Source organism: Bubalus bubalis, chromosome 18 (genome assembly GCF_019923935.1).
Source record: "Bubalus bubalis isolate 160015118507 breed Murrah chromosome 18, NDDB_SH_1, whole genome shotgun sequence".
NCBI lineage: Eukaryota > Metazoa > Chordata > Mammalia > Artiodactyla > Bovidae > Bubalus > Bubalus bubalis.
In genome coordinates, this window is record NC_059174.1 from 64,758,407 (window position 1) to 64,781,454 (window position 23,048).

Sequence of the window (23,048 nt, forward strand, 5' to 3'; positions counted from 1 at the left end):
GGTCGGACTTAGTCTGTCCCTTACCGACGCAGGCGCAGTCCGCGTCCCTCCCCGTTCTACCACCGAGATGGGGTGGGGATGTACCAGGGGTAGACTTGATAGCATCCCTACTTGACGTCCAGCTCTTCACCTTTAACCTTGCTTGCCTCTGATGTCACCCGGGGTGAATCAGAGTAACCTTCCGGAATGCCTCCCAAGCTAAGACTACTAGGGGAAACATTCGTCACCTGAGTGCCTGTGCACGACCCTGAGTATTTCCTGACTACAATAAGACCGACAGGAACATAAAACTGAGATGTTCTTTCCAAGCATCACCACACCAGTATAACAGCCTCCTCTGATCCACTAAGAGCCAGCGTTACCAAAGAAAAAAAACCCCATCGCAGTCCCAATCTGAGTAACCTTCAACCTCAGAGATGTTCTTGGAGCTAGAGCTCCATCTAGCTTCTGAACTTCCGATTCCTAGCGAGGCTAGGCGCTTTCTTGAATACCAATCCAAGTTTGGGACCTAAGCCGCAGTACACAATAACAGTATAGATCACAAGTCCCTTGAAAGTCTATGATCCGATAGATTAGGTTAGTACTTCTAATTCCCAAGGAGTTATGAAATGGTCAAAGAGACTGAAAAGTTTGACCGAAAAAGGAGAGTTCGGTCCACCCACTTTGCCCATTTCTGGTCAGTTCCCGAAGGAGATATTGGGTGCCTCTTGGCATTGGCAGGTCGGTATAACACTCCGACAGGTTTCTGCCATAAGCCGTATGAGATCACCATGGAACCGCAGAGCAGGGCTCCTTGCTTGCTTCATGCAGGGCATGCCATTCATTCACACAAGCACACGGTAGAGTTAGTTAAAGCACAGCAGAAAACGTGTTCGCTAAGAAAACAAAGAACTAAAGCTCCAAGCATCCTTACCTTGTCCTGAAGGATCCCGGACGAGCCCCCAAGATGAAAGGTTGTTGTTGAATCCCGCGAAGACACCGGGATTCTTGGCCCCCGGAGGAGAAGAATTCAATCCGGGGCCAGAGACGAGGCTTGATCACTCAGAGCTTTTGTGGAATAAAGTTTTATTAAAGTATAAAGGAGATAGAGAAAGCTTCTGACATAGGCACCAGAAGAGGGCAGAAAGAGTACCCGCTTGCTAGTGGTAACAATGAAGTTATATAATCCAAAGAATGTCTGGAGGTTGTAAAGACCTCATCAGACCACAATTTACATTTTAAGATAACACTGTCCTCAGGCAGGATACATCCTTGTAAAGACCAGGTCTACTCCCATAATTTACATTTTAAGATAACAGAAGGTTTAATCCAGAGACTGTCCTTAGGCAGGATACATTATTGTTATATAATCCTAAGGAATGTGGAGAAAGAAAAAAAGTTTGTCCTTTCTTCCTCCTTGAGAATTCCAGACCCCTCTCTCCTTGGGGACCCCTAGACTCCCTATCAACCTGCCTAGGAAATGACTCTCTCAATAGCATCAAACCCAGCATTTCCTTTGAGTAAAGATGACACATCACTGCGGAAGAGTAAGTGAAGTTCCAGCACATCTTTGTTCGACAAATGCCTTTTATTTATTAATAAAAAGGAAAACATCAGTCAACATCCATTTCAAAATAAGCAACTGGTATTAATAGTCATTAAAAAAGATATATAAGTGGCAAATAAACAGGAAAAAAGTGCTTGACATCATGAAACATCAGAGAACTACAGTTAAAAAACTACAGTGAGATGCCATTACACCCCACCAAGACAGCTGAAATTAAACAGAGTGACAATACTGAGTACTGGCAGGATGGGGAAGAACAGGAGCTCTCATATACTGTTTATGGGAACACAGAAGGATCCAACCAGTTTAGATCACACTTTGGCGGTTTGCAATTCATATATTCTGAAGTACTGGCACAAGAGAACTAAAACACATATTCATAAAAGAATTGCATGCTTATGTTCATTGGAACTTTATTTCTAACAACACCAAACTGGAAACAACCCAACTGCACATTAACAGATAGATGGATAAACATAAATCCTAGACAACGCAAACTAAGTTATTGTTGAAGGTAGTGGCATCCTATAGGCTTGGGAAGGACAATGAGAGATTGTAAAAGGACATGAGGTAAATCAAGGTTGTGTTCATCATCTAATTCTGATGGTTTTATGACTTTATATTATAGCAAAAATTTTCAAACTATACACCTTAAATATGTATACTGTATGTCAATTATGCCTCAATAAAATTTCTTTTAAAAATGGTTCAAAATTAAAACAAAACAAAACAAAACCCAGACTTCCCACTCTTTCTGGAAACCAGAAGGTTTAACAACTCAATACTGCTGTTGCTAAGTCACTTCAGTCGTGTCCGACTCTGTGCGACTTCATTGACGGCAGCCCACCAGGCTCCGCCGTCCCTGGGATTCTCCAGGCAAGAACACTGAAGTGGGTTGCCATTTCCTTTTCCAATGCATGAAAGTGAAAAGTGAAAGTGAAGTCGCTCAGTCGTGCCCGGCTCTTAGCGACCCCATGGATTGCAGCCTACCAGGCTCCTCTGTCCATGGGATTTTCCAGGCAAGAGTACTGGAGTGGGTTGCTATTGCCTTCCCTCAACTCAATACTAACTCCACCCTATTTTTCCCCATTCCTAGAGAAGGGTAGCTCTGAATCAGTGCAGGAAATACTGGCAAGCAACAGAGGCTGTTCCAGTCTGGGACAACAGGACCTCTGGATGGACCACAAAAGCCACATCCCTGGACAACAGGATCTCCATTCTCTGTTCTCATTTCCCTGTCTGTAGAGCAATGACCTGGAGGTGGCCAGCCCAGAAAGACAATGGGGATTCACAAAACCTTTAGATTACTTTGCCAACAATAAATTCAGCTACCGGAGATACACAGCTCTGGAAGGGCTGTGATTCCACACAGCCATAGTCACTGGGAGATTTATGGATGCACATGAGAAGAGGCACATTCCATTTAATTTGATGCAGGCGCCTCCATTGATTATTAATCATACCCAGAATTTCAGGGGGTTCCCTGGTGGCTCAGTGGTAAAGAATCTGTCTGACAATGCAGGAGACATAATTGACTCAGGTTCAATTCCTGGGTCGGGAGGATCCCCTGGAGGGGAAAATGAGAACCCAATATTCTTGCCAGGGAAATCCCACGGGCAGAGGGGCCTGACAGGCTACAATCCATGGGGTCGCAAAAGAGTGGGGCATGATTTAGTGACTCAACAGCAGAATTTCAGTACCAATTAAGGTTGAAACCTGGATCCTGATGTCTGAGGAGGGATACTAGTCCACAGAATTATGAACTCCAGGACATTTGGCTCCTTTGTAGAACCTGGTGGAAAGCTTCCCCTCAACAGTGCTGAGCATTAAGGGATACCCTCTGGGAATATGAAAACAAATTCATGGCATTCCCAAAGGCCCTGGAGCTTGCTGGAACGAGTGACCCTTCCTCAGGGTAACCTACATATGCTGTGTTGCCTAGTCAATCAGTTGTGTCTGACTCTTTGTGTCTTTGTGACACCATGGGCTATAGCCCACCAGGCTCTTCTGTCCACGGGATTTCCCAGGCAAGAATACTGGAGTGGGTTGCCATTTCCTACTTCAGGGGATCTTCCCAATCCAGGGATTGAACCTGCATCTCTTGAGTCTCCTGCATTGGCAGGCAGGTTCTTCACCACTGCACCACCTAGGAAGCCCCAGGGGGAACCTATTGGTCACACAGTATGTAAGCTTCCAGGTCACACATTAGGTCATATATTCCAGGTCACACATTTAGGAACTAAACAAAACACTGCTTTAGTTCCTAAGAGACCTTGAGGAGGAATTCATATTAGGTTAAAACTGGAATAAAATTATACTCTCCTATCATTATATCATCCCTGCTGAGGCACATAAAGCTGAGGACCCATAAAGCTGTCCATCCTTTCAAACAAACAGGTCACTTCTGTTTTCCACCCACCTCCACAGTGAATACAACCCCAAGATCAAAGGTAGATTAAACAATAAGACCTTTATTGCTGCACAAACCAGAGAAATAGGGGGCAATTCCAAACTGGTGACCTGGAGGCAGGAAAACCAACCACAAATATCAAATGAAACCAACGAATTCGAAGGTCAAATTCATACTTAATCAATTGAAATAGGAAAATGTAAGGGCACATACTACTCAAGATTTCCTCCAGGGAGCATTAGGGCACACCGACATCAGCCTTGTGTCAGCAAATCAGAGTGACCAATGAAATACTGTGCAAGGAAGAGGTGAGATGGGTTCTACCAGAGAAACTGGCAGTGATGCAACTCTGATGACGGCCCTGGGGAGTTTAGAACATGGAATGTAGCTTCTGTAAGCCTCACAGACACCTGGAACTCATTGAGAATTTCAAGTCATTAGATGTTTGCAAGTATGAGGTTCAATTTCAGGCAGATGGCTCCCTTACAAAAGCTGTCTAGTGCTGTTATAATGAACAAGGAGGGAGCACATTCTTCAGGTCTAAGATCTTTCTCAAAGTGTGGATTCAGTTCAGTTCAGTTCAGTCGCTCAGTCGTGTCTGACTCTTTGTCAGATATGTCAGACATGAATCACAGCACGCCAGGCCTCCCTGTCCATCACCAACTCCCGGAGTTCACTCAGACTCACGTCCATTGAGTCAGTGAGGCCATCCAGCCATCTCATCCTCTGTTGTCTCCTTCTCCTCCTGCCCCTAATCCCTCCCAGCATCAGTCTTTTCCAATGAGTCAACTCTTCGCATGAGGTGGCCAAAGTACTGGAGTTTCAGCTTTAGCATCATTCCTTCCAAAGAAATCCCAGGGCTGATCTCCTTCAGAATGGACTGGTTGGATCTCCTTGCAGTCCAAGGGACTCTCAAGAGTCTTTTCCAACACCACAGTTCAAAAGCATCAATTCTTAGGCGCTCAGCCTTCTTCACAGCCCAACTCTCACATCCATAGATGACCACAGGAAAAACCATAGCCTTGACTAGACGGACCTTTGTTGGCAAAGTAATGTCTCTGCTTTTCAATATGCTATCTAGGTTGGTCATAACTTTTCTTCCAAGGAGTGAGCGTCTTTTAATTTCATGGCTGAAGTCACCATTATTTGGTGCTAAACAATGTTAGCTGTTTGGAGAAAAGGATTTCCCATACTTCCTGCATTCATGGAGCCACTCCACAGTGTGAAATTTTCGGTGGAGATTGAGGCTGGAACGTTGACTAAAGGATTTGCCACATTTACTGCATTCGTAAGGCCTTTCTCCAGTGTGAACTACCTGGTGTTGAATGAGAACAGACTTTTGCCTAAAGGATTTCCCACACTGCCCACATTCATAAGGCCTGGCTCCAGTGTGAATACTGCAGTGCTGAATAAGGCTTGTGCTTCGACTAAAGGATTTCCCACATTCACCACATTTATAAGGCCTTTCTCCAGTGTGAATTCTCTGGTGTTTAGTGAAGATGGCTCTTCTGCTAAAGGACTTCCCACACTGGCCACACTCAAAAGGCCTTGCTCTACTGTGAATACGCTGGTGTTCAACGAGGCTGTAACTCTGTCTGAAAGATTTTTCACATTCAGCACACTCATAAGGCTTTTCTCCAGTGTGACTTCTGTTGTGTCGCTCAAGTTTGGATTTGGATCCAAAAGCTTTCCCACATTCCCCACACTCGTAAGGCCTTTCAGTAGTGTGAACTCGCTGGTGTCGAATGAGAGTGGCTCTTTGGCTAAAGGATTTCCCACACTGGACACAAACATAAGGCCTTGCTGTGGTGTGAATTCTCCGATGTTGAACCAAGGTGAAGCTTTGTCTAAAGAATTTCCCACATTCGCTGCATTCATAAGGCTTTTCTCCAGTGTGGGTTCTCCGGTGCCGAACAAGATTGGATTTGCACCCAAAAGTTTTCCCACATTCCTCACACTCAAAAGGCCTCTCTCCACTGTGAATTCTGCAGTGTTCAATAAGATTGGAGCACTGACTAAAGGACTTTCCACACTCACCACATTTATAAGGCCTTTCTCCAGTGTGAACTCTCTGGTGTATAGTAAGAGTGGCTCGTTGCCTAAAAGATTTTCCACATTCACTGCACTCATAAGACCTTTCTCCAGTGCAGACTCTCTGGAGCTGAACAAGTGAGTACTTACAGTGCATGGCTTTCCCATATTTGCTAAACTCATAAACTCTTTTTCTAGCAGAGACTCTTGGGTGGTAAACAAGATTGTGTTTGTGGCTGGTAGCTTTCCCACATTCACGCAATTTGTAATGACTTTTTCTACCATTAAAAGTCTCCCCAAACTTGGTGATTTTGTTGGGTTTCTCACCATTGGAAGTGATCTGGTGCTGGAGGAGACCCAATGTACCTGGTAAGTCCATTCCAACCTTCCTACAGGTGAAGGGATTCCCTGACACCTGGACTATGCGGCTCTTTACAAATGCTGCCTTATCCAAGTCACTTTTCTCTGTATTGAAATACTTCTGAAGCTGTTGTAGGTTTGCAGATGCCCCAGTAAAGTATGGTTTCTGCCCTGGTAGATCAGCAGGGTACAAAATGTCTTTCAGGATTGGGACACATTTCTCACAGGGGTGAGCATTCTCGGTGAATGGACCTACCTTTGGAGTCCTGATCTGTGACAAAGCTTCTAGAGAAACGTTCTGCTCAGAAGGTGTCTCTTTAGTCTCTGTTTCATGCAAACAAACTGAAAGAAGAGAAATATTTGTGAATTATGCTGATTATGGTAGGAGAGTATTCATCATGTTTTGTTTTTCTTTTAACTTTCTGTATAATACAACATTTAGATATCTTAAAAAACCTTCATGGCCAGAGAAACACTGGACTTAAACACTATAAATCAAATAGACCTAACAGACATATACAGAACATTTCATCAACCAGCAGCAAAATACACACTACTCAAGAATTCAGGGATAATCCCCCAGGTTAGATCATAGCGCAGGCTATAAAACAAGTCTTAACCAATTTAAGAAAATTGAAATCCTATCAAATCTCTTTTCTGACCAAAATATGATAAAAAACTTATGGGACCCAGCAAAAGTAGTTCTAAAAGGGAAGGTTTTAGCAGATACATACACTAAGAAAAATCTTTTTAAAATAACCGTACCTTCACACTTCAAAGATTAAAAAAGAAGAACAAACTAAACTCAGTGTTAGCAGAAGGAGGGAAATGATAAAGATTAAAGTGGAAATAAAATAGAGACTAGAAAGACAGTAGAAAAGATGAAAACTAAGAATTTTTTGAAAAGATAAAATTGACAAACCTTCTAGAGTAATAAAAAAAAGAGGACTCAAAATTATAAACGAAAGTGGAAACATTACATTTCATACCAATGCTCAAAAAAACAAACAAACAAACAAACAAACCACAAACACTGAAGAGGAGGGAACACATTTTATAAAGCCAGTATCACCCTTATACCAAAGCCAAATAAGAACACTACAACACAAGAAAATCGCATGCTAGGGACCTCTCTGGTGGTCTGGTGGTTAAGAATCTGTCTTGCAATGCAGGGGACGTGGGTCTTGGAATCCAATCCCTGGTCTTGGAACTAAGATCCCACATGCCACTGGGCAACTAAGCCTGTGCATGACAATCACTGAGCCTGTGTGCCACAACTGGAGAGCCCATGTACACAACAACTGAAGCACACATGCCCTAGAGCCTGTGCTCCATAACAAGAGAAGCCACCACTAGGAAATGCCCATCCACTACAACTAGAGAGTAGCTCCAACTCACAGCAACTAGAGGTGCAACAAGCAAGCAAGCAAGAAAGAAATAAAAGGTGACTCATGTTGGATTACTAGAACTTGTGGCCACGAGACTGGAAAAGGTCAGTTTTCATCCCAATCCCAAAGAAAGGCAATGCCAAAGAATGCTCAAAGTACTGCACAATTGCACTTATCATACATGCTAGTAAAGTAATGCTCAAAATTCTCCAAGCCAGGCTTCAGCAGTACATGAACTGTGAACTTCCAGATGTTCAAGTTGGTTTTAGAAAAGGCAGAGAAACCAGAGATCAAATTGCCAACATCCGCTGGATCATATAAAAAGCAAGAGAGTTCTAGAAAAACATCTATTTCTGCTTTATTGACTATGCCAAAGCCTTTGACTGTGTGGATCACAATAAACTGTGGAAAATTCTGAAAGAGATGGGAATACCAGGCCACCTGACCTGCCTCTTGAGAAACCTATATGCAGGTCAGGAAGCAACAGTTAGAACTGGACATGGAACAACAGACTGGTTCCAAATAGGAAAAGGAGCATGCCAAGGCTGCGTATTGTCACCCTGCTTATTTCACTTATATGCAGAGTACATCATGAGAAATGCTGGGGTGGAAGAAGCAGAAGCTGGAATCAAGATTGCCGGGAGAAATATCAATAATCTCAGATAGGCAGATGACACCACCCTTATGGCAGAAAGTGAAGAGGAACTCAAAAGCCTCTTGATGAAAGTGAAAGAGGAGAGTGAAAAAGTTGGCTTAAAGCTCAACATTCAGAAAACGAAGATCATGGCATCTGGTCCCATCACTTCATGGCAAATAGATGGGGAAACAGTGGAAACAGTGTCAGACTTTATTTTTTTGGGCTCCAAAATCACTGCAGATGGTGACTGCGGCCATGAAATTAAAAGACGCTTACCTTGGAAGGAAAGTTATGAGCAACCTAGATAGTATATTGAAAAGCAGAGATATTACTTTGCCAACAAAGATCTGTCTAGTCAAGGCTATAGTTTTTCCAGTGGTCATGTATGGATGTGAGAGTTGGACTGTGAAGAAAGCTGAGCACTGAAGAATTGATGGTTTTGAACTGTGGTGTTGGAGAAGACTCTTGAGAGTCCCTTGGACTTCAAAGAGATCCAACCAGTCCATCCTAAAGGAGATCAGTCCTGGGTGTTCATTGGAAGGACTGATGCTGAAGCTGAAACTCCAATACTTTGGCCACCTCATGCGAAGAGTTGACTCATTGGAAAAGACCCTGATGCTGGGAGGGATTGGGGGCAGGAAGAGAAGGGGATGACAGAGGATGAAATGGCTGGATGGCATCACCGACTCGATGGACATGAGTATGAGTGAACTCCAGGAGTTGGTGATGGACAGGGAGTCCTGGCGTGCTGTGATTCATCAGGTCGCAAAGAGTCGGACATGACTGAGCAACAGAGCTGAACTGAACTGAACTGAATGCTGTGATCCCATCCATCAGGACTCCATATATAACATCACTAAAAATTATATATCATATATACAGTTTGTCAAATATTATATGCATATTGTTAAAATTACTGAATCAGGACTTGGGACACCAGGTGTCATGACACCTGGGGCATTCATCCTGCCAGGGTGAGGTAAACAAGGTAAGATGCCTTGTTTTAGCCTGACTGCCAAATTCCTCCATCCCAGATCCTCACCTGCAAGCTTGGGCAACAGACTTAGAACTACTTGGGGCAGTGCATTCAGCTCAGCACTGGCACCCACACCACATATGCCAAGAAAGTGGGGAAGTAAACAGAGCCCATAGTCTGACTATGGGAAGAGCAGAGCTGCCTCTGGGGGACAGAAAGTACGACACAGATCAGTACACTGGGGTGAGGGCCTTACCCATCGAGGCTGCAAGTGCAAAGTTCTCTAGCATCACCTTGTGGTACAGGTGTCTCTGAGCTTCATCAAGGAGCCCCCACTCCTCCTGGGAGAAGTAAATGGCCACATCCTCAAAGGTCACACAGGCCTGCCATGATGGGGACAGATCATTCCATGATCAATTTCTCTCCTAGGATTCCAAGTTCCTTCCACCCAGACATCCATCCCCTGCTAACTCTCCTCCCAGTGTCCCCACCTTGAAGGAAGTATCAGGCTTTGGGGCCACAGGTACCATGTTCTCCTCTCATGGTATCAAGATCACTGTCTGTTCACCAACTACAGGCATGTAGGCAGGGAGACACCATCTAAACTCTGAGTCTGGCATTAGGACATCCACCCTCTTGTCAGGTAATTCCCCTTGGAGTCCTGAATTGTCTCTCCCAGAGATAACCAAATGTGGGCTTTGGGTTTCTTCAGGGTGCCCAGTTCCATGGTCTGGAAGAATCCCAGAGACAAAGGGTGGGGTCACGACCATTGAGGGCCTGGAACATCCTCTGCTCACCTTTGAAGAGTCCCTAAGCACTTCTGTCCTCATGGGAGTCTGTGGGAAGAGGGAGGTCATTACAGGCATGTAACCATGGCAGGCTCAGTAGGCTCAGGCCTCCCTCTACTTCTGTCTAGCCCCGGAGCAAGGTGACCTGAGATAACTGCATCATCTCTGAGTATAATGAGTATCTCATTATCTCTGAGACCTCAGTGCTCTTACAACTGTGTGATCTTGGACAAAGAGTCAACCTCCCTGTACCTCGGTGTTTTCATCCCCTTTGCAGTCTGTTCAGAAACCAACTTCTGGAAAACTTGAAAAGCCTAACTCACACCTCTTGTATTCACATCCCTCCCTGGCTTCCAGCGTCCTGAGAGAAAAACTCCTCCCCTTCCCATTCCAAACGGGAACGATTCTCCGCGAATTTACATACACCTGTCCCTCCGCCTGTCACCCTCTCCCAGGCGTCATCACACTGTCTGTAAAACACAGGGCCCCACCCACGACCGCCTCACCATCCTGGACTCGGGGGTCCGGGCTGCGGGCACGCGAGTAGGCGCTCCGCACTCAGGGCTTTAGTGTCTGGTGGGGTGAGGACGGTGAGGGCCCGGAGGTCGAGCGTTTACCTGAGGCGGGTCCCTCAGCGCGGCGGCCGCCATCGGAGTCTGAGAGCGGCGGGGTTTTAAGTGACAGGCGACAGAGACGGAACTTGTGTACAATTATCATCTACCGCCGCAGCCCTGCAGACTCGTCGCTGGGCTGTGGGGACAACCTCTCCTCTAGAGGCTCCTCGCTCTGTTCATCCCCCAGGCTCCGTCCACGCTCCAAAAGGCCTCCGAGGGCAGCTGTACACTGAGCAGTCACCGTACTGCCGCCACAGAGGCGCCGGAAGTCCCGCCCACATCCTCGGGTCGCGGAAACGCGCTGATTCCGAGCGTTCACTGGCTACATGCCTTGGGCCAGACACCCGGCATTGTGGGTAACGTAGTTCCCACGGCGCCGCCAGCCACGGAAGCCGGCGCCCACCCCGAGACCGCGGGGTCCCGGAGGGGTGGCGGTCTCCCTGTGGGCCTGGAGGGAGGCTCTCCCGGGAACTGTCCGGGTGAGGCGCTGGCGACGCTTCGACCTCACATCTGGACCCCCTACGCGGAGCCGGGTGATCTGAGCTACGTGGGAGGTCTCCCCGGGAGCGGGGGTTGAGGGGAGACCCCATCTGCATCTTTTGTGAAACGTCCTGAGTCTCTCCCCGGAGTGGGAGCCGTTCCCACCCTTCTCCGACCCCTGACGGCAAAACAGGCTCGTGATCTGACAGGATCAGGGTTGGCGGCGGGTTTGGCTGCGCCACCTGGGGGCTATCCTGGAAAAGACCGGGATTTGGCTTCATAGGCGAAAAGTTGAGACTGCCAGGGGCTTCGGGGGCCGGGGGTGGACTCGGTCCTCGGAGAGCCGCGTGGACTGGTCGCCGGCGGCCGGGGTCTGGGCTTGGCCTCTGTGAGGGGCGGGGAGAGGTGCGGACCTTCGTCATAGAAGAGCCCGTGCCTGAAGGTTTCCCCCTTCTGGGGGTTCCAGGCTGAACCTTCCCAGGAAGAGCGTGAAGAACCGAGGAGCCTCTGCGGTGTCTGGAGGCCCTCGGGGCGTCCCAGCAGCTCTGCTCTCTCCCACTCGGAACGCCTGCAAGGCAGCTAGCGGGGCTCCGCGGGCGCCCCCTGGCAGCTGCTCTCGGAAGTCGGAATTCAGCCCTTGGGTGAAAAGGAACGCAGACTCGGGCCAGGGAGGAAAGTGCCCACTCCCCCCGGGGGTCTCGCTGGGCTCCTGCGCCGCTGCTCTCTGCCTTAGTTACTGTCAGCCCACGGGCAGTGGACACCATGGGGTCTGAAGTTCCGGCCTGTCTCTCCTCCCACGGCCACTGTGTCTAGGCGACGGTGCCCTCTTCAGGATGCAACCTCAGATCACAAGTGGCTTCCCTACCTTCAAGTGCGTCTGTTTCCGGAGGAAAAGAACTAACTAGATTCCCTTGAAACGATAGCAGGGACAGCCTGGGCCAGAACCTACCCCCGGCGTAGAGCGCTGGGAGGGCCCTAGACCAGCCTGCGCCTGGGCCCGGGGCCTTCTGAGGGAGGCCAGCCGTGGACGGGGTGGGCGGCCCGTGGTCCTCCTCCAACTCCCTCACCTGCACATTTTCCCAAAGTCAGGGTGTCTGGAAAAGCAATACGGTTCAATAGAGGATTCTGTTAAAGTATAACTCCTCCCGTTATTTAATGAGAAAATTATAAAGTACCCGAAGAGAATTCGGAAAATAGGGAAACCCTTGTGGGGCAGTAGGACACCGTCAAAACCTAAATGCAGGGAGCCAGGGCTGCTCTCATTTCCTCCTGACCCCTCCACCTCCTTCAGCAGTGTTGTGTGACTTAGGGTGCTGTGCTTAGTCGCTCAGTCGTGTCCGACTCTTTGCGACCCCATGAAGTGTAGCCCACCAGGCTCCTCTGTCCGTGGGCTTCTCTAGGCAAGAATACTGGAGTGGGTTGCCATGCCTTCCTCCAGGAAATCTTCCCAAACCAGGGGTCGAACCTAGGTCTCCTGCATTGCCGACGGATTTTTACTGTCCCTATATATATATATGCCACCCTGTTACTCCTTAGTGAAGCCTTTCTGGGGTCTCCACCGACCACACCTAAGGTGTTCAGGGAGGTGTCCCCACTCTGGTGGGTCTAATATTGCCAGATCATCCTCCAGTCAGTTCTCAGCCCTAGCAGCAATAATTTCTGCCTCCTTTTGAAGTCTCACCCTGACCAGGCACAGTTTAGTTTTATTCCAGACACCCTGGTGGCCCCATGCAGATTTCTGAGACATCTTCCTTGCTGGCATCCCATTTTCTGTCAGGCCCATACAGGAATGCAACTATCCTCTGCCCTGAGCTCTGACTACTTGGAAATTCAGAGTATAGCATGAAACTTGCAAATAATTTAAAGCCTGGAAGAAATGTGGTTTGAAGTAGAAGCGCCTTCAAAGAGACTTACTGGAGTTAAGGACATTGTTTTCTGAGCTGAAAGCGGGCAGAAAATCCAAAAATGACAGGCTCAAGTCACATTATATACTACCTCTGTTCCTAATGGGATGTACCCATATCCTGTTGGAGATCGATTTTGCTGTATGCAATATGCAGTTTATTCCAGGAGGAAAGATGGCTCTCCCTGACTTTGGGGAGTGGAAGGGAGATTGTGAAAGAAGGAATTTAACCTGATTGGGATAGGCAGTGGGGAAGAGGAGCCAGGGAGCCTCAGGAAATAGATAACACTTTGAGGAGTTAGTGGACAAAAGAGACTTTTCCTGTTAGGAAAGTATATATCAGTCCATGTTTGTACACTGATGAGAGGTCAGAAGAGAGGGGGGAAATAGGGAGGAAAAGGATCATGAAAAACAGGATTAAATTACTTAATATGTCAACATCACTGTTCACTAGGGAAATTCTAATTAAAACCTTGCGATACCAGTCTACATCTACCAGGGAAAAAGGGGAAATAAGTATTGATGAGGCTGTGGAGAAATTGGAACAATTGCCCATTGCTGATGGGAATATAAAATGATGCAATGTGAGAACGAGTTTAATAATATGAAAACCAGTTCCGCAGCTCCCCATAAACAACACAGAAATGCCACTGGGTTCAGCCATTCCACTCCTAGGTATACACCCAAAGAATTGAAAGCAGGGACTCAAACACATCTGTGGGCAGCAATGTTCATAGCAGCATTATTCGAGATAGGGAAAAGGCAGAAACAGCTTAAATGTTCATTAACATATGAATGGCATTTAAAAATGTGGTTCATTCATACTGTGTAGTTTATCCAGTTATAAAAAGGAATGAAGTTCTGATACATGCCACAACATGATGAACCTTCAAAATGTAATAAATGATTAAAACCAGACATAAAAAGATAGTATACAAATTTACTTATAAGAAATAACTAGAATAGCCAAATTGTACAGACTGAAAGTAGACTAGAGGTTTCCAGGGGTTGGCCAGAGAGGGGAATGGGTATTATTGCTTAATGAGTACACATTTTACATTTTGTTTGATTTTTTTTAATTTAGTGGTAGTAGATACCAAACATTGTAGATGTATTTAGTGCCACTGAATTATGTATTTGAAAATTAAAGTGGCAAATTGCTTGTCATATATAATTTACCACTGTATATACACACACACCAAAAAACTGCTAAGTGAGAGATTTTTGTCCAAATTCCTAAGTTCAATTTTACTGTTATACTATATCAAATTTCATGAACTTTTTGTTTTTTTGATAAAGTTAGAACAGCTAGATTGATTGTATAAATATTCACCCACAGTATTAGGCCTGTTATTGGAATATGAATTTTAGGACCTAGTTGTTCTCATCAACATAGAATTTGCTTTCATAACAAGAATCTGAAAAATATTAGTCAACTAAATATTAATAGTTAAGGGGAAATAATTTGAAATCCTATAGAGAATAGAGTCAAGTGGTCACAGTCAAATTAGCAAAAAGGGTTTTCCTTGCCTAGAAGATGAAGCAAATATATTACAAGTGATATGAGTATCGCTGCAAATAAGCACAAAGGGGCTGATTGTTGGGAAACATAAAGACAAAAATATAGAGATATCTACCAGCCACTGGCCCAGAATAGCAAATAGACTCATCCAAATGGACAAAAGAGAAGACAGTGAGTAAATGATGAAAAAGGAGTTCACAAGGACAAAGATGGTAGATGTGGCTCTTGCCTCAGCAGAAGTTCTGGAAGAATAGCTGTTGCTGTGAATGTGTTGGACTCACTGCTTGTGATTGTGCAGGAAAACAACCATGGAGCCACTAGCCCAGACCATGAGACCTGAACATATAAAGTCTATTGTGAGGAATATGGCCACGAATATAAACCTTATAATTCTTTCTGGATTCAGTGTAGAATGGAAACAAGACCCATATATATACTGTCTACGAGAGAAAAATCAGATCTAGGGATGCATATATACTGAAAGTGATGGGATGGAAAAAAGTATTCCACACAAATGGAAATTAAAAGAAAGCTGGAGTAGCAATGCTCATATCAGACAAAATAGACCTTAAAGACTGAAAGAGAGATAAAGGAAGGCACTACATAATGACTAAGGGATCAATTCAAGAATATATAACAATTGTAAATATAGATGCACCCAACATTGGAGGACCTCAATATATAAGGTGAACGCTAACAGCCATTAAGGGAGAAATTGACATTAACCCAATAATAATGGGGGTTGTTTATCACTCCACTTTCATCAGTGGGCAGGTCATCCAGTCAGAAAATAAGAATAATAAATGTTTTTCTTGAGTCACTGCTGTCAGAGTCCTTTCCAGTTCTGGGAATCACAGTCCACCTTACCTCCCTAGGATGCCCTCCAACACCCTGTTATCTCTGGACCTGCTGTGGGGGCAGCTCAGATTCTAATCTGGTCCTACTCCTGTGTGTTCTTGACTCCAATGACCACAGCTATCAGAGCTACTGTGTTTTCTTTTGTGGGAGCTCTTAATGTCCTTTTATATATGTCATAGATACAGAGTCTGCCTAATTGATTGTGTGGATTTACTCTGCAGCTTGTACAGCTGGTCAGAAGGTTTTGAATCTTCCGTAGCCACACTGCCCCTGGGTTTCAATTGTGGTTTTATTTTCACCTCTGCATGTGGGTTATCCCCTGGGGTTTAGCTTCTAAGGCTGCCCTGAAGGGCTTGGGTTTGCCCCTGTGAGGGCCAAGTGTGGAAGTGGTGCAGCTGCTAGGGTGGCAGTGTTTCTGGCAGCACCAGGTACTCAGGAAGGTTGGCAGCTAGGGCAGCAGGAAACATAGTGCTCTAGATGGATATGTCAACCAATATTGGCCAATATGCTCCAGTATTCCTGCCTGTAGAACCCCCCTCTCTGACAGAGAAGCCTGGCAGGCCAGCCTACAGGGTCACAAAGAGTTGCACACTACTGTTAGGTAGTCTAGTAGAATAGGGAAAAGGAGTCCAAAATGGTAGTGGCTAAAAGACAAGGAAGGGAAAAGCCCGAGAAAATAGAACAAAGGAAGGTCCGAGGACTGGAGTGAGGACCTCAGGTAAAACAAACAACACTCCTGGCTGGCCCAATTTACATAGGACAGGCCCAGGGAGAGAAAAACATATAAAAAGAGAAGCCAAAGCTAGCTCTCTCTCTCCTGCGCGCTGGGGCACTCTTCTCTTCGCGTCTTTGGATCCACGTGCCCTCACGCCTCAGAGATGGATTTTCCTGCTATCTTCTAATAAAATAGAACTGTAACACTGAGCTGTAACACTGATTTGTCTAAGAGCTATAACATGGTCCTTTCAAGACCTGAGAGCTATATCATGGTGTATCCAAGACCTGAGAGCTGTGACACGCTGAGGGGGCTTTAATGTCCATCACTCCAAATCTTTGTTGTGATGAGACAAAGAACCGAGGACCATACACTCGCGTGACACTACTGAAGTGCATAAATACAAGTCTTTTTTTTTTTCCTGCCTGTGGCAGCTCTGCCCCAGTGAGAGGTGAGCATGAAGGTGGTGGCAAGTGCTTGGCTTGTGGGGACTCTGGTGGCTCCAAGTGTTCAGGGACACGGACTGCCTCCGCGGCAGGAGTTACGGCCCTATCAGAGTCTTTTTTCCAGCCTCTTGTAGCTGGCGATCAGAAGGCCTCTTTGGCCAATCTTTCTCTATAACTCTGCCCATTCAGGCACTTAGAGGGCTTCCTCGCCTGGGGTCCTTCTCTGTTGTTGGGTGCGTCAGGCACATAGAGGGGACCCCCTGACTGGGGTCCTACTCTGTAAATCGGTGCATTAGGCACTTAAAGGGGCACCCTGGATGGGGTCCTACTCCGTAGTTCAGTGCGTCAGATGTTTGATGGGCCAGCCTCTCTATTGTTCAGCTGCTGATGCTGGTGTGTGGAGAGAGGCTATGGCGATGGCTCCACCCCCCACGCATGACTCAGCAGTAGCGCCTTGTTTCCAGGTAGCCCACCAAGCATTTCCCACCACGATCTCTTCCCTCACATCCCCTCGACCTGTCTTTCCACAGTCAGCAGCAGCCCTCACTCGGGGATTGCTCCACGATCCCTAAACTTCAGCTCCCAATCTCTGCCCCTTCCAGGAGACCCGCGTTCCTGCCTGGTGTATGTATGGCTGTGGCAAGGACTGACTGATTCTCATTCCGTTTAGGTGCTCACCTAAACCTTAAATTTAGGTGTTTCACTCTCAACCTTAAATGTTTCTCCTCTGACTCAGACAACTGCCCCGCTGTGGGGGTCAGACCCCTGCCTCAGTTCCCCACCCGCCAAGGGCAGGTCCAGTCCTACTAACACCTCTGTTTCCCCCCCTAGTATTTTTGTCCTACGAAGTTTTGTGTGGTTCTGTATAGTCTTTTCCACTGGTCAAGTACTCTTGTCTGCTCTCAGCTGGTGTTCTGCCTGCACATCTGTGTCTGAAGGTGTATTTCTCATGTATCCATGGAGAGAGATGTACTCCATGTCCACCTACTCCTCTGCCATCTTTTTCTCCCTCCTTCATGAACTTTTCTGTTTATGAAGCTAGCACAACCAGTTTTGAGTGTATAAGTATTCACCAACAATATTAGACCTCTTATACACATAAACATTTAGGACCTAACTGGTTCCATCTGCATAAAATATACTCTTTTATAAATAACCCAAAAATTGTTGCAATAATAACAGACATACCAATAAATACATTAAATGTAAGTGGATTTAATGTTCCAACCAAAACACGTAGGCTAGTTGAATGGATACAGAAACAAGACCCATATATATGCTGTCTATGAGACACACATTAGATCTAAGGATGTACACATAGGCTGAAAGTGATGGGATGGAAAAAAATATTCCACACAAATGAAAACTAAAAAAAAGCTGGAGTAGCAATATTCATATCAGACAAAATAGAATTTAAAGTAAAGACTGGTATGGAGACCAAGGAGGGCACTACATAATTACTAAGGGATCAATTTAAGAATATATAATAATTGTAAATATAGATGCACCAATATAGGAGGACCTCAATATATAAGGTGAATACTAACAGCCATAAAGGGAGAACTGGGGGTTGTTTATCACCCCACTTTCATCAATGGGCAGATCATCCAGACAGAAAATCAATAAGGAAACATATACTTTTAATGACACATTAGACCAGGTGTACTTCATTGATATTTATTGAGCATTTTATCCAAAAGCAACAAATCACACCTTCTCATATGCACGTGGAACATTTTCTAGTATGGACCACATGCTGGAACACAAATTGATACTGAGTAATTTTAAGAACATTGAAAACATATCGAGCATAATTTCCAATTATACTGCTAGAAGCTTCAAAATAAAGTTCAGGGAAAAAATTGTGAAGAGCAGTCTGAAAAATTTTAGTATACTAAATATAAACAGATGAGGGAAAGAAATTGCATTTTCTATAGAGAATAGAGTCAACTGGTCACAGCCAAATTAGCAAAAAGTGTTTTCCTTGCCTAGAAGATGAAGTAAATATATTATGAGTGACACGAGTATCACTGCAAATAAGCACAAAGGGGCTGACTGTTGGGAAACACAAAGACAAAAATATAGAGATATCTACCAGCCACTGGCCTGGAACAGCAAATAGACTCATCCAAATGGACAAAAGAGCAGACAGTGAGTACAATGAGCAATAGGAGCTCGCAAGGATCAAGATGGTAGATGTGGCTCTCACCTCAGCACAAGCTCTGGAAGAATGGATATTGTTGTGAATGTGTTGGACTCGCTGCTTGTGCCTGAGCAAGAAAACAACCATTGTGGCACTAGTCCAGACTATGAGACTCAAACATATAAAGTCTATTGTGAAGAATATGGCCGGATATACAAACCTTACATTTCTGTTTGGATTCAATGTGAAACAGTATCCATAGTTTACCTTTACACTAAGGTTTTCAATGTGAGTTGGACTAGTCACATGGAAAGGAATAGAGATATTTATTAAAAGATTCAGGATCCAGCAAAGGAAGCAGCAGAAGGCGATACACGTTGGTGATCTCATTCTGAGCTCCAGCCACCTAGAGAAATGGGGACAAAGCCTAATGGCTTGGAAGCCACTGAGGAGGGAGGTTGTGCTAAGGCAAATCCCTCTGGCCACTCTTTGAAAATAGAAGAGAAATTTACATCCAGCCTCGTTCAGGAAATTCCTGGATCCAAAAGTTGCCATTGTATGAGGGATCCCTCTGGAGAAAAGCACCAAGGAGTTGGCTAAGACGAGTTGATTGAGAATCAAGTCTGTGGGTCTCACCTTGCATCCACTGAGCAAAATGAAGTTATACAGACAAAGGAGGAATGAGTTCCCAAGGAACCCCACTCCCATCTGAATGATTAACATAATTCCCATTTCCCACTTTGAAGAAGCCATCATATTGGTATCTATGGGACACTTATTTTAGTTGGAACCTGAGAAATGAGTAGCTCAACAAACAAAAACAAATCTATTCCCACCACCATGCCCAGTATTCTCCAATGCTAAGGCTGATACATCCTTTCCCAGTTTAGATGAGCATCAAGTATCTGTTTATGGGTGGAGATTTTACTCCTGAAGATCCTGGTTCTACTTGGTATTGTGTAATGTCTATTTCTAGGATATGGGTGAATGCATTAGGCCCCGAATGAGCAACAGAGTTTTGTACATGTTTGAGTGAAAAGGTTCTCTACCCTCTTATCTACATTTATGACCCGGATGCATTGAAAAACTGGGTACAAAACTATGTCGAGTGTACTTGAGTATTCCCAATTGTATGGAGTAATGACTATACAGACAAGGAACATATATCTGTATAGAGTAGGGGAGAATTTAAAGCTAGACCTTTTTTTCTCATTCACCAGAAGTTTTTTGTTTTTTTTTAATTTTTGGCTGCACTGGGTCTTAATTGTGGCCCAGGGGTTTCTCATTGTAGTGTCTTCTTTTCTTGAGGAGAACAGGTTTAGGTTGTGGGATTCAGTAGTTGTATGGGCTTAGTTACTCCACAGCATTAGGATCTTCCTGGACCAGAGATTGTACCTGTGTCCCCGACATTGGCAGGTGGATCATAACCACTGGACCACCAGGCAAATCCTAAAGCTAGACGTTGACAGGAAAAAAAAATTGTTTAGAATGTTTTGTTTGAACAAGTGTACATATTTCACATAGTTATAAAACAATATTAAAGCAAAGTGCTGCTGCATCACTTTAGTCGTGTCCGACTCTGTGTGACCCCATAGACGGCAGCCCACCAGGCTCCCCCGTCCCTGGGATTCTCCAGGCAAGAGCACTGGAGTGGGTTGCCATTTCCTTCTCCAGTGCATAAAAGTGAAAAATGAAAGTGAAGTCTCTCAGTCATGTCCGACTCTAGGGACCCCATGGATTGCAGCCCACCAGGCTCCTCTGTCCATGGGATTTTCCAGGCAAGAGTACTGGAGTGGGGTGCCATTGCCTTCTCCGATTAAAGCAAAGTAGATGTTTTAAAGACACTAAGTTTACAAATTTAAAAAAATGAATTGTGGTCTCTATGTGTAAGGGTAACACCTCAAGTGACTTGAAAATACATAATTTTGACTGTATATCTTTAAGGAGATAGTATGAAGGTAAAACTACTTGCAAATAAACATTACATATTACTTATATACTTCACTATAATGTAGTGGTAGAATATTTTGGAATCAAATACTTAGTATCAATGGGAATGAGTATTTATGGGAGATAAAATCTTTGCTGAAAAAGGTCCCTGTAGTCAAAGCTATGGTTTTTCCCATAGTCATGTATGGATGTGAAAGTTGGACCATAAAGAAGGCTGAGCACTGAAGAATTGATGCTTTTAAACTGTGGTGTTGGAGAAGAATCTTGAGATTCCCTTGGGCTGCAAGGAGATCAAACCAGATGATCCTAAAGGAAATCAATCCTAAATATTCACTGGAGGGACTGATGCTGAGGCTGAAGCTCCAATACTTTGGCCACCTGATGTGAAGAGCCAAGTCATTGGAAAAGACCCTGATGCTGGGAAAGATTGAGGGCAGGAGGAGAAAGGGGTGAAAGAGAAGGAGATGGTTGGATGGTATCACTGAACCAATGGACATGAGTTTGAACAAGCTCCAGGAAATGATGAAGGACAAGGAAGCTTGGCGTGCTGCAGTCCACGGGGTCACAAAGAGTCAGACACAATTGAGTCACTGAACAACAACAAAATAAATGCCAATAAAAAACCAACGAATTTGAATAAAAGTTAAAATTGACATTTGGTAACAACAGGAAATACACATACAGTATTAGATTTTAAACTGACATGTATTGCATTTCACTTGCTATTCAAAAGAATCTGGAAATTTTGGACAACCCTACAACAATGCCTAACTCTAACACCCAGTTTATGGACTCAATATATGTCCCAGTATAAGTAAACACAATGTCTTGGGGGGAGGGGGAAAAGCAAGCTTATTTAACACTTAGGACAGGAACTTTCCAAGACAATCCTGAAACTGCTTGTCATACACAGGATGGAGGGAAATAGAACTCAGATGTCACCAAATTCCACTAAAGAAGCTACTTTTGCACAATTTTCATACAGTAGTAACTCTAAAAAGTGGACTCAGGTAAACTAAATATCTCTAAATGATATAAAATTAATTGCAAGAGTTAATGCTAGAAGAGCTTAAGGAAACAGTTCATTGTTCAGAAAACTTATTAAGGGTAAATATCAAGCATTTCTCCTACAGTAGCTACATAGACAGTATTTCACAGTAGGAAATCTTTGAACTGACACACAAAGTGGACTGGTTTGGATAAGACCTGCAGATGCACATAATACATTGTCCATCATGGGAAAAGATACAGTGATACAAGATTAAATAGAAAAATTAATTCAACGACATCATGGAGACTTCCCCACCATGAGGACAATTCCTTCTTCCAGATGAACTGATGTTTCAGTATTGGGTAATGAGATAAGAGGACATTTTCAAATGGTGAAGACACAAATCCACTATGTTGGACAGGGTGTTATTGAGTCACCCCTTTCCTGGCATGGTCATTTCATTATGTCCAGAATAACAGCTGTGATATGAATTTCCATTTCCATGATCAAGAACTGAAATGGCTTTACACTTGAGAAATCAAGGAATTGTTATTATGATAGTAATACAATTCAGAATATCCATAAATCAAGATAGCCAATTTTTTTTTCTTTTGTGGCAAGAGTCTCCTTTAAATGTATAAGGAAAATAAATAAGTAAAATTTTGGAAAACAATATTAAAATAAACTAACATGCAGAAAACAGTGAGTGAAAACCAAAATTAAGCCATAGGATTCATTTTAAGTAACAGCAGAGAAAACTGTTGCCCTGGATGGAAATTTTCCCAGTGTGAATAATTCAGTTCTCACTAAGAAATATGTTACTGAATACAAATTCCAATGAAAATTGAATACTAACATCAAAACAACACAAATTTTGTAAAAAAAAAAAAAAAGTTTAGCAAAGTGAACTTGCCTTACATAAAGTATGGTAATAATTACACATTGCCACTGACAATAGAAAAAAGCAGAACCTAGCAAGGAGCTTGCATGTTGTTTATGTTTGCAGCTATTTATATGGTAAGTCCGGAGAAGGCAATGGCACCCCACTCCAGTACTCTTGCCTGGAAAATCCCATGGACAGAGGAGCCTGGTGGGCTGCAATCCATGGGGTCGCTAAAAGTCGGACATGACCGAGCGACTTCACTTTCATGCACTGGAGAAGGAAATGGCAACCCACTCCAGTGTTCTTGCCTGGAGAATCCCAGGGACGGGGGAGCCTGGTGGGCTGCTGTCTATGGGGTCACACAGAGTCGGACACAACTGAAGTGACTTAGCAATAGCAGCATATGG

The 23,048-nt window shown here is 44.6% G+C and overlaps 2 protein-coding genes across 3 annotated transcripts; both read right to left on the minus strand.

The window, feature by feature from the left end:
* Positions 1-4,972: 4,972 nt before the first annotated feature.
* Positions 4,973-11,008, minus strand: ZNF416 (zinc finger protein 416). Of its 2 annotated transcripts, XM_025270371.3 has the most exons (4): positions 10,754-11,008; positions 10,146-10,184; positions 9,605-9,731; positions 4,973-6,689 (listed from the first exon to the last, which is right to left on the minus strand). In XM_025270371.3, exons 1-4 carry the CDS (start codon positions 10,784-10,786, stop codon positions 5,119-5,121), a joined length of 1,770 nt encoding a protein of 589 aa, XP_025126156.3. In that variant the 5' UTR covers positions 10,787-11,008; the 3' UTR covers positions 4,973-5,118. The 2 variants fall into 2 exon arrangements, with proteins under 2 accessions (XP_025126156.3, XP_025126157.3); XM_025270372.3 differs by lacking the exon at positions 10,146-10,184.
* Positions 11,009-11,507: 499 nt separating this feature from the next.
* On the minus strand, positions 11,508-19,591 carry LOC123465089 (vomeronasal type-1 receptor 1-like). Its single transcript, XM_045163243.1, has 4 exons — positions 18,695-19,591; positions 12,180-12,297; positions 11,704-11,866; positions 11,508-11,616 (listed from the first exon to the last, which is right to left on the minus strand). Exons 1-4 carry the CDS (start codon positions 19,571-19,573, stop codon positions 11,508-11,510), a joined length of 1,269 nt encoding a protein of 422 aa, XP_045019178.1. The 5' UTR covers positions 19,574-19,591.
* Positions 19,592-23,048: the final 3,457 nt, after the last annotated feature.